Source organism: Macaca fascicularis, chromosome 1 (assembly GCF_037993035.2).
Source record: "Macaca fascicularis isolate 582-1 chromosome 1, T2T-MFA8v1.1".
Classification (NCBI taxonomy): Eukaryota; Metazoa; Chordata; class Mammalia; order Primates; family Cercopithecidae; genus Macaca; species Macaca fascicularis.
The window spans coordinates 41,576,196-41,588,500 of record NC_088375.1 but is presented as its reverse complement, the minus strand read 5'-3'; the positions used below and the strand labels follow the sequence as shown (position 1 = coordinate 41,588,500).

The window sequence follows — 12,305 nt, the reverse complement described above, 5'->3', positions numbered from 1 at the left end:
TCCATTTCAGTTTAGGTGCTGAGATTTAAAAATCTGATTGAATTAAAAAGATATCATCAAATGTTCCTCTCTCAAGGATTTTCATGTTGAAATTGGCAGAATTGTCAATTCAAGTAAATTTTACATTGTAGGATTTTAGGCTGGATAAGAAAAGTGAGTAAAACAAATCAGATAGTGAAAGAAAGATATTTCAGTACAAAAGAAAGAAGCCTGGATAATTCAGCCAAGATACTCTTTCTGCCAACTATGGCCCAGCAGGACTTCTGAGGGGCTGACCACTTTCTCCCTCTTTTTCCAGGGGAGAAGCATTCAAATATTCAACGCTCAAATGATTGGCATTTAGCAATTTCATAAATGTTTGTTGAATGAAAAAATGAGGCAAGCATTTAAAACTTTTTTACATAAGAAGGAATTGATGATCAAAAAGGTCAAGTTTCCAAGGTCACAAAGAGAATAAGTGACACAAGTGAGATGAAAATTCAGCTCCAAGTGTTAGTTGCTCTTTCAAGCCTATCACAGCTGCCCCAGAGGCATTTATTTCCTCCTCTTCTTGGCTGCTGGAGCCATAGACATCTTGAGAAGCTTTCCTGCAAGAAGTCCTCTGGCCACCTCATAGGTCCTGACCCCACCAGATTGAACTAAGGGTGACAGTCCAAGAGGTTTTGTTGTCCCAGGAGGAAGTCCCTTGTGCTGGAACAGTATGGCGAGGGGATATGAGAGAAAGTGCTTACTTCTAACTTTATGTAGAATCTGTTGGAACAGTCTACTGGCAGTGGAGACAAAGACATGTGTGTGTACAACCCTGACTTTCCATTCAGCTGATTTTCCATGGAAAGAGCATTATAAGCAATGAATATTTTAAAATATAATTGGCTTTTATTTTTAAATTAGTTTTTTTTTCAAATTAACTGTCATAACATCACTCCTATGGGGGGGGGGACATTCAAATTCACATTACTGATTTCTGAAGAACTTATGAAACAAATCTGTTAGTAAGATGGGGACTTAACTTTTCCCAGGCTTCCCCTCCACTGCCCCCCAGCCATAATTACAATGATCTTCTACTGTTGCATACCCTGTTATGACCTTAATATTCTCAGTCACTAAATGAGCACTCTAAATTAAAAGTTTTAAATAGGTGCTTTGTAAGTTATGTGGTTGGGAAACCCTTGATTTCATCTACAGAACAGGTTGTAGTTATTTCAAGAGAACTCCGTGGAGCCGATTTCATTATAATGTCATTAGAGATCATACAGGTTTAGATGCTTCATCATTGAAAAAATAGACTCAGATAAGCTGTTGACTTTAGGTAACTGTATTTGTTTGTCCTCATGCTGTGAATAAAGACATATCTGAGATTGGGTAATTTATAAAGAAAAAGAGGTTTAGTGGACTCACAGTTCCACATGGCTAGGGAGGCTTCACAATCATGGTGGAAGGCAAAGGAGGAGCAAAGACACATCTTACATGGCTGCAGGCAAGGGAGCATGTGCAGGGGAACTGCCCTTTATAAAACCATCAGATCTTGTGAGACTTATTCACTATCACGAGACCAGCATGGGAAAAACCTGCCCCCATGATTCAATTACCTCCCACAACACGTGGGGATTATGGGAGCTATAATTCAATATAAAATTTGGGTGGGGACACAGCCAGACCATATCAGTAACAGAAGGAAAATAAGACAGAAATGTGGTTGCCTAGCTTTAAACTCCCTCTGTTTGCAGTAAAGTGAACAAATGATAACTATCAAACCAAGTTTGGCTAAGGAGTGAGGATTTTAGAATTGAAAGATGAGTGGGACATAGTTCAAGAAAGGGAAACAAGAAAGACAGAACAACATGGAGATTGTCTCCATGAAACCTTTCTAACAGTCCCATCACTACCTCCCCTGTGGAAATGACCACACCTTCCTCCATCCCTTCACTGTTGCTGGTACATCTGTTATGGTACTTCTAACAGATGTTTAACTGTCAGCCTCCCCTATAAGACTGTGAGCCCTTTGAAAGTGGGAACAATTCCTGAAAATGGATGGAGGGGAAGGAAATGTCTGTAGGCCATTAGATATAAAAATATGAAGATTAGAGAAGAGATTAGAGCAGAAGACATAGATTTTGAGGATATAACCCCAGAAGACCATATGGAGTGGGAAGACTAGCACACTGTAGGGAGGCACACAGTGAAGGGGCTTGGCTCAGAGACAAGTAGTATCAGAGGAGATCTAGGATGGGAGATTATGTAACCGAGGTCCAGGAAGGTGAGAACCGAAGAGTTCACTGAATCCGCCAATGCTGAGGCCATCTGTTGGTTTTGCAGAACAGTGGGGAGGGCTGACGCTTTACTGCACTGTGATGGGAAAGATGGGAGATGAAGAAGTGGAGAATACAAGTATAGATCTCTCTTCCAAGGAGCTTGGTCAAGCAAAGGGATTGCTAGAAGAAGACACAAGATTTTTTAAAAGTTTTTTTTCCTTTTTCTTTTTTTTTTTGCAGATAAGAGAAGATTGACCAAGTATTTAGCTTCAGAGAAAGGAGCTGACAGAGATCAATTGAAGATTCAGTAGAGAGTGGAATAATAGAGAAAAATCACAGGCTCGAAAGGGAGGCCTCTCTTTCTAGGTGGTGATATACTTCAAAAGACAGTGGGGAAGACGTCTAATAGTTGCTGAGAAGGATTGATAACAACTAATAAAAAGACTATGGGGCAGACCTGAGGGTGAGTTGGGATTGGAGATCATTAATGTTCACTGGCACCAAAACATCCTGCGTACTTATCCATCAAAGGCTACACAATATATCTTCAAAAGTAAATTTCCGGCCAAGCATGGTGGCTGATGCCTGTAATTGCATCACTTTGGGAGGCCAAGGTGGGCAGATCACTTGAGCCCAGGAGTTCCAGACCAGCCTGGACAAAATGGTGAAAACCCGTCTCTACAAAAAAAAAAAAAAAAAAAAAAAAAAAATATATATATATATATATATATATACACACACACACACACAAAAATTAGCTGAGCGTGGTGATGGACACCTGTGGTCCCAGCTACTCGGGAGGCTGAGGTGGGAGGATTGCTTGAGCCCAGGAGGTCGAGGCTGCAGTGAGCTATGATGGTGCCACTGCACTCCAGCCCCAGCAACAGAGTGAGGCCCTGTCTCAAAAAAAAAAAAAAAAAAAAAAGTGAATCTCCTTTCTTTAGCGGTGAGTGTATGCCAGCAGTTTCATTTTATGTACTAATTGTGTTCTTCCTTCACCCCTTCGTTTCTTTCTTATCTCTACTCTCCAACATGCGCGAATTTTCCCTCTTTGTTACTCTGTCCTATTGGCTAATTATGGAAAAAGAAAACCAGCTAAGTGAATCTACTCTTTCACAGCCCTCCTGTGAGGAGGCTTACTGGATTCACAGTAAAGTGAGGCTTCAGGACAGTGTCTACCAAGGGCATTCTTTTATTTTGGGAGGTCTGATCTGGCTCCAAAATTCTCCAAGTCTTAAAACTTTGTGTTACTGGGTGTCTACTCAGTCAAGAATGAATTTCAGAAGCTGAATGTATAAGAAAATACAGACATGCTGCCTTTGTGGTGGTTGAACAAGTGTTTATCATAATCGTGAATAGTTGGGGAGACTTTTCATTTTAGAACTCTACTCAGTCAATAGGTGCATTATGAAAACTGGATACATTGCATCACTGTGAAGGGCTTCAGTCTGCGGTTTGCAAAAGCAGAATAAATTTTCTTGGGGTTGTACCGTTATGTACACACACACACACACTCACATGCCCATTGGCAGACAGGGCCACACCTCACGGCTCTGGGGAAGGCCACAGACCTCAGCTGTACGAGCGGAGCCTGGACTAGAGGAACTTTCCGCAAGACTCAGGGCACAGAGCCCCACGGCCACTACTGCCTGCGGGCCGGAGGCGGAGGGGAGCGCCGGCGGCTGCAGGTACGCTGCGCACCCACATTAGGGCCTGGGCGGTGCAGCGGCGGCGGGAGGGTCCTGGGAACCGCAGCCGCCAGAGCCAGTGTGTGAGCCGGCCGGCCCCGGCAAGCCGCATCCCCCGGCCGCCCCTCGTAGCCTCCTTGCTCCCTGGCAGCCGCCGCCTCCCTCAGGCAGCCCAGCCGGGCGCTCGCGGCAGGACCTCCCCGCAGCCCGCCTCGGCCCGGAACATGGCTGCGCGCCCTGCCGCCACCCTCGCCTGGTCGCTACTGCTCCTCTCCTCAGCCCTGCTCCGCGAAGGCTGCCGAGCGCGCTTCGCTGCCGAGCCGGACTCGGAGGACGACGGAGAGGAGCCGGTGGTTTTCCCGGAGTCGCCCCTGCAGAGCCCCACGGTGCTCGTGGCGGTCCTCGCCCGCAACGCGGCGCACACGCTGCCGCACTTCCTCGGCTGCCTGGAGCGGCTGGACTACCCCAAGAGCAGGATGGCCATCTGGTGAGCGCTCACGGGCCCCGGGCCGCCGCGGCGGGAAGCGGGGGCGGCCTGCCCAGACCGGACAGCTCCCGGAGCAGCCGCTGCAGGGAGCCGCGGGGGGGGGGGGGGTCACGCGGGAAATCTGGCGCACACACCCCCTCGCTGCCCGCGCCGCTGGCAGGCGAATCGGACGGTCGGGCTGAGGAGGGACGCGCGGGTCAGTGTGCGCAGGGGGTGCTGATGGGGAGAACCGACCCGCTGGAGCTCTGGAGGGTAGCCTGCGAATTGGGCGGCTTTGTCCCACAAGGGGAATGGGGGACACCCCTCAAGGAGGCTTTCAGTTCCCTCCCTTTCAAATCTTGAGGTTTCCTCTTTCCCCACCTCATACTGCTAGCCCTGACATGAGGGGATACTGTGCCTGTCGCCGTATTCCCCTGTAGACGCGACAGATGGAACGTAACTGCGGTTGGCCAGGGGTTCCATAGTGGCTAGGGCGCCGGAGTGCGCTGCTCTGACTTCCCGGTGCCAGGCTTCTGCTCCAGGCTGGAAACGTGCTTCTAGCTCTCCCAGGGGGACCTGGACCTAGGGGTGGAGATTGGGCGGGGCCCGCGGAGAGTGCCCAACCATGGCACCACCTGGGCCTGGTCTCCTGAGAGCGCTCCGCGCTGTCCCTGCCAGTGCGTCGGGGTTCCATGTCCTGGGGAGCGACGAAGACGCCCTGGGAAAGATAAACAGCCAAGTTTTGTCCCCGGAGGAAAGAAGCTTGGACTTGGTCTCTGTGTCTGCTGCGGGGAGGGCCAGGGGATCAGTGCGGGTGGCTGCCCGCCCCACCTTGTAGAACTTGGTCGTCTCGCACCTTTTATAAACGCGAGGATCAAAGGGCGAGAAGTTAGTTGGTGGCGAGGCAAGCCGCTGAGGAGCTTGTGGAGGACGAGGAGGTGGACGCTGGCCAGGGGAGATGGGCTGTCAGGTACTCAGACAAGAAGACTCTGGCCCCCTGAGGAAGACAGAGCCCAGGTGACTCTGTCTTGTGTTGATAAAGGGAGCTGTTCTCAGTCGAGACAAATCCTTAAAGCAGCGGTTGGGCAAAGAGAGGAAGAGGACTAAAAGCAGCAGCTAAAATTGGCAGCCTCAGAGTACCTGGTGGGAGAGGTGCAAAGGTGCAAAAGCAAACATGTGATATAGTACAGCACTGTGCTGTACACTGCTTTACTATACACCCTGCCATACGTGACTGCCTCGCGGAGAAGGGCATATTACGTGGAAAGAGAGCACTGGGACAGCCAGGCTTTAAAAGAGAAGGAATATTTTTTTTTAACCACTTCAGTACCAAAATAAATTCACACATATCAGTTACCTTAGTTGTTTTTTTTTAAAGAGATATTTTAAAATATGGTTTTGATCTTTATGCACGATTTAGTTTTTTAAAACGTTACAGTATTTACCATAAGAAGTTGGTGAGTGGTGAAGCAGGTGTCAGGCACATGTTTTGCTACCCGATTTAGAGACATTACCTCTTTTTATCATACAGTAAACTTTTAAGAGGATACTATGATGTTTATTTTGCAAGGAAGAGACAAGACTTGCATGAGTTCAGTAAGTCACTTAAAGTCACAGAATTAGTACATGGTGAAACTGGAATTTGAACCCAAGCATATCCCTAAAGGGCACTAAAGGCAGGGAACATGATATAAACAAAATTTAAATCAACCTGTAATCCACAAATTAGGAGACTTGACTTGTTTATCACTAGTCTGATATGTGATTTGGGGCTGGTTGCTTGGAATCCATAGGCATCAGTTTCCTCATCAATAAAACAAGGAAGTTGGAATAAATGATTTCAAAAATTCTTTATGACTCTTGAATTCCATAGATTCTGCAATATAATTAGGATCAACCAGCATCAATGTACATCCTAAGTTCCCTGTAAGTTCCAGATAGTATGGACACGGGTGTCTTATTTAGATGAGAGAATTCCAGTTCTGCATAGACCTTTGAAATCTGTTTTCCTTTATGTCCAGCATTGGCAGGTTAAGCAAGAAGTACAAGGCCATGCTTACATCAGTCATTGAAGACACTTCTTTGAACAATCTTGGTTCTGTCTTTAAAACATTGTATAATTCTTTAGGTAACAATAATACAAATCCCAGTTTCGAAATAGTCCTTTTCAGCTCACAAAGGAGCTTTAAAGAACCTTTGGAAATAACTTTCATGTACTGTTATCTCATTTGATTCTTACTATCATTCTGTGAAGAAATAAAATAATCTCTATTTCCCAGAAGAAGAAATGTGTTTAAAGTAATTGACTTACTCAAAATTACATTTATTTATAAATTCCACACGTCATAATAAGAGCTCATGGTTCTTCTAAGAACTTTACATTCATTTTCTAGTTTAAGCTTCCAAATGACCCTATCAGATATGCACTGTTGTTATACCACTTTACAGGTGAGAGAACTGAGGTACAGAGAGACTGTATAAGCACATTCTTCTAATGCATTTTTAAAATAAGAACCAGCCAGGTCAGGGCTGAAAAAAAATGTATTTAGATATGTGTGGTTTTTACAGATAAATATGATTCATTTTATTGGGCAGTGTAAGGTGATCTGAATGGCTTTTAAAGGGTTTGGGGAAGAACCAAATGATTTATAAATCAGATTGGGGCAGTTGTATGGATATGGATGGCTCCTTGATGAGTTGACACTTAGTTTGAACTAAGTTTTGAAGGAAGAGTAAAAATCAACTAAAACCTGGGAAAGAAGGATGGCTCTAGAAAAAGGGATCAGCAAGGCAAAAACAAACAAACAAAAAAGATGATAGGGCATCAACCAGAGTTTTCTTTCAGGGAGTTGAAGTGGGTGGTAGGTCTAATGACTGCAAGTCTACAGATGGATTGTATTGTACCATAGAATCTCTCTGGAAATGCTGACTTCTGGTCTGGCCCTAGGGGAACATTTGGCTGGGAAGTTTATGGGATATAACACTGATGGGAGGTGGTACCTCAGTTTAGGATGTTACAACTTTGAGGTGCTTCTGCCAATTGCTTGCCTCTAGTTTCTCATTCCCAAGCTCTATGCAACATTCCAAGGTACCAAACTGATTAGTATCCATTCTGCAAAGTCAGCACATGCTGATGTCGAAAATGGCTGTGAGCTACCCAGAACTTTATAAAATAGAACTGCAGTGAATACAGAGCCACACGGAGTTCAGCTTCCTCTGAATCTGATCTCAATAACTCACTCTGTGCAGACTCACTCTTCTCATTCATCCACCCACAGGCTAGAGGAGCATCTGATTTCTGTCCTAGGTGGGTCAGTGAGAGACCTGGCTTATTGATCACATTCAGACTCCCCTGTTATGTGATCATTTTTCTCACTTTAAGTTCTGGACCAGATCTGCACTGCACATACAGGTAAAATGAGTATCATCAAATCGACCTGGAAGATCCTGCTGTTAAAGAATGTCTGCAATTATCTCAGTTAGCATCAAGTTTATTCAGATTAGTCTGAACAAAGGAAAATTTATATTTTATAGATACTTTGTACAAGCAAAAAGGAAAGCTATTTACATTTACCTGTCTGATCTCAAAGTCCACCAAACTAATTGTTTTCCTTCAAATATCACAATCCTGTGATAAGAACCTAAGGAAGATATCTATCTCATGTGTCCTAAAACCTGCACTAAGTTTTAGGGAATTGGCAATATGCTGAGGTGAAGGGAACTGTGAGGCATTGCGACAAGTGGCAGTGTACTTCAGTGGGTTATCCTTAATTCAGTGGAGCCGTGAGCAAGTGGCCTTAGCAACAGAGGGAAGGCTGACCTTATCTCCCTTAAACCCATGATTAGGGAGAGTGGGGCCAAGTACCATGAGAGTGAAAACTGAAGCATGGCACAGGGAAAAACATTTGCCCCAAATGAAACATTAAGTTTTTCTTTTGGAGAGCCTGCTGTTGCTTGTGGGAAGACAGTTGGGATTCACAGAGCCTGTGCAGGCACAAGGCAGTAACTGCTATGTAATTATAGAAAGATCTGGGCATTTTGTTTGGTAGAGTTTTGAAAAGTAACATACTAAATTGGGAACCACTTTATGGATTTTTAAATAAAGAGATGAGCTTCTGTTGACATAAACATAAACAGTGATGAGCTGGGGGATGATCCTAACATTTTGCATACTACTTTATTTCTGCATTGTTTGGGGATTATCTTGAATTTATCTCCACATTTTAATGTCTAATCAGTAGCATTTTCATAACTGTTTAACTAGAAATGCTAATATACTTTGTGTTTATAAAATGTTCCAAACTATTATCAGTGCATTTTTCAGCACCAGTGGTAAGAATGGTGTCATATTTTATCATTACAATCTTGACATTAAATATTGTATGTTATCCCTACAGATAGAAGTCTTGGTTTATGACTGAAAAAGCAGATGATGCCTTAGTCCTCTTCTCTCTGTTCATCTATTTTCCTCACCTTTTTCTTCCTTTCCTCATTTTCCCAATCTGGTAGTTTAGCGTGGAGGGCATCAACTAGAGTTGGAGGAAGAAATATACAAGCTTAGGGTCAGATAGACTAGAGCGCAAATCTGTGTGTTTGTGGGCACATCAGTAAACTTCTAAGACATGATTGCCTTGTCTTCAAATAACTGATAGTAACACCTGTCGCAAAGAGTTATTGTTACAAGTAAATGATACAAGGTATGCACAATGTCTTTTACATAAATGCTACTAAGTCAATGATAGTTGCTATTTCTTTTCAATCTTTTCCTTTTTCTCCTATCTCCTTTACCTTTACCTGTCAAAATCAAGATTTTAAAAAATCTTCAAATGGAAATTCGTTTAGTTTCTTCTTTCCAACAACAACAACAACAACAAAATATTAGTATAGAAAACTAACATTTACCTGGATGCAGTGGCTCATGCCTGTAATTCTAGCACTTTGGGAGGCCGAGGTGGGCAGATTTCTTAAGCCAAGGAGTTCAAGACCAGCCTGGGCAACATGGTGAAACGCCATCTCTACAAGAAATGCAAAAATTATCCAGGCACGATGGCATGCACCTGTAGTCCCAGCTACTTGGAAGACTGTGGTGGGTGGATTGCTTGAACCCAGGAGGTGGAGGTTGCAGCAAGCCGAGATTGAGCCGCTATACTCCATCCTGGGCAACACAGCAAGACCCTGTCTCAAAAAAAAAGAAAAGAAAAGAAAAAAGGGAAGGGAAGGGAAAAAGAAGAAGGAAGGAAGGAAGGAAGGAAGGAAGGAAGGAAGGAAGGAAGAAGGGAAGGAAGGAAGGATACATTCATGGAGGCACTGTTCTAAACATTTTGGTATCAAAACTGATTTACTCCAGAGAACAACCCTAGGTGGGAGATGCCATTACATTCTACTCTATTATTTTACACAGAAGGAAACTGAGGCACAGAGAATATAAATAACTTGCCTGAGGTCACTAGGCTAATGCATGGTGGAGCCAGGATGTGACCCAGGCAGCTAATGTTGCAGACCGAGTATAGATGGTCTGCTTAAGATCATGAAAAGACCAATTAGTTCTAGTTTTTGCTTCTGTCAGTTGACCCAACTTGGGAAGATAAGAACGCTAGTGTTTCTTTCAAATAAGAATTGTCATTTCCACTTGAATGATGCAAGGGTCTCAGTGGTTCTCTTCCGCTGTCTTGATAATTTCATCACTTAGTTCAGGCACTTTTTAGTGAACTCTAATCTGTTTTGGTATATTTCGTAGGGACAAATTACGACTAAAATGTGAGTTATACATAATAGACAGGTCACTTGCTGTGATCATAGCTACATAACAGTAGAAAGAAATTTCTCAAGTATTATTAGTGGCAAATGATTAAGGCGGCACTGATCATATATGTATTGGCTACATTTTCAGTTTGCAATGGTAAAATAGAGGTTCCATTTTTCAGCCTTTTTAATCAGTAGTCTTAGATTTGGTTGTCCCCTGAATTCAGCTTAATTCCAAATGATTGAAGAAATTATCAATCCTCCCTGCAACCTCCAATTTCAAAACATGATTGGACCTGAGAATAGTTACTTTTGGTAAAAACTGAAGCGACTAATAAATGTCACCAATCCTGTTGTTCCAATTATGACAACTTAACTGCAGAATTAGAAAGGATACCTAAATTGCCCTGGTTTTATTACATTGAGTTCCATGACGAGGGATCTAAAGCACAGGGCAGTGAAGAGATTTCCATGGTGATTATGGAATGAGATAACTGATTTCTAGATTTTTAATCCTGTGTAGCTGTTTTAATGCTGATTATTTTATCATGAATATTCTTCTTGGTTTAAAGGAGCATGGGGAGTATTTTAAGCAGAGTTTGGTTTTCCCAGATTTGTTTTAGCTCCTTTATCCAAGTGATTATGCCAGGGAGTTTCTTTGTGACTCCAAATACATAAGCATGTGCTTCTTAGGTTCCTTTTGCTTGTCTGTCTTTGGTGGTCATAGACATGAACAATGAATGCCTTGTAACTGAGAAGGCTGCTGGTCGTCCCTTGGTTCTTTTTCCAACACTTAAACGTGCACATGGGTCATATTGCTGTGTGGCACCGTCTCCAAGTCTGTGGCACAGTATAGTAGGACCATTATAAGGCTTATATAGGACTATAGTAAGACAATAATAAGGCTTGTTTCTGCACATTTCTTGACATAGCATAACAACATACCGTAAAGTCTGAAAGAAAATCATTAGCCTATGGTATGGCCACTACAACTATTCCCCAGTTACCATATCATGAAGAACTTTTACTGTATGTGTTTAAATTATGGCTATTATTCATCAGGAATTACAAAACGTATGTATTGTATGTTTTGACATTTTTATTTCAAAAGACTGACTTGTTCATTTAATTGCATTTAATTGATATGTTGTCAGCCTATCAAAAATTGTTAATTTTTTAAAATCTGAAGCCCTTAGGGTCTTTGTGGGTTTTTAATAGTAATTCAGTTATTTTAAGAATTTGCTCTTCTGGCTTTTTAAAATGGAAAAGTAATATACTTGCATAATAAATTTTTTTAAAAAGTATGGTTGGGAATATAACAAAAATTAAATCTCCCGTCTACTCTGTACCACCTGCCAGTAACCAATGTTAACACTTTCTTGTGTATTTTTCAAGAAACCTTCTATACATGTACATATATCCTTTTCATTTTATCCCAAATATGAGTGTTTTACATATCCAATTCTGGATAAGTGTGATATGTTAAAATCTATCTCTCTATCCTATGTTCTTTAAACACTGCCAGCCTACCTACAGCCATGACCTGGGTGGCACAGTAAAAGCCAGCTTCATATAACACCTGTTCCAGGCAGGTACTCTGAAGGCCTCTCTGATAACACTCATCCTGCTCTCTTGTCCTTGTCTCTCTGGCCTCTAGAAGGTCTGGCCCTAATAAAAAAAACTTTCTGATGAGGAATAATATTCATCCAAAAGTTCATTTATCATAAATGTGTAACTTGATAACTTTTCACACACAAAACATGCCATGTAACCAGCACCTGACCTTGCCAGGCCTGGATTCATACATAGCAACTATTGTTGGAGCTGAGTAGCTGCTGTCCCCTGGATTTTGTCCAGGCAGCCCAGTCCCCATCAGACACACACTGTGTGCACTTGCAGTTAGTCCTCGCTGTCTTTCTTTGACTTGACTTGCCTGACCCTTGTTGGCATTTGGGTGGTGACCTTTGCTCCCACCCCAGGCTGCTGAAGGAACCCCAGGACCCAAGCAGTAACTGCTTTGGGGAACCAGCAGGTTTGGCAAGCTGCCAGCAAGTGACCTAGTGGTAAAAGGATCAAGATTGTATTACTTCTCCCTTAGCTCTCTACTCCTCTGGTAGGAAAGCTGTGCATTAATGTTCGTAAAAATAGAAAAGAAGC

General features: G+C 43.0%; 1 protein-coding gene across 4 annotated transcripts in view; it reads left to right on the top strand.

The window, feature by feature from the left end:
• Positions 1-12,305, top strand: part of COLGALT2 (collagen beta(1-O)galactosyltransferase 2) — a 117,033-nt gene that overhangs the window by 9,692 nt on the left and 95,036 nt on the right. The window contains exons 1-2 of one of the 4 annotated variants that reach the window (XM_065537018.1): positions 3,793-3,940; positions 4,220-4,427. The exons of 1 other annotated variant lie outside the window; for it this stretch is intronic. In XM_065537018.1, coding sequence (XP_065393090.1) covers positions 4,417-4,427 — 11 coding nt within the window. In that variant the 5' untranslated portion in view covers positions 3,793-3,940; positions 4,220-4,416. Of the gene's footprint in view, positions 1-3,792; positions 4,428-12,305 lie in introns of those variants that run through there. 2 more of the 4 variants (XM_045393756.2, XM_005540219.4) reach the window with 2 other exon arrangements.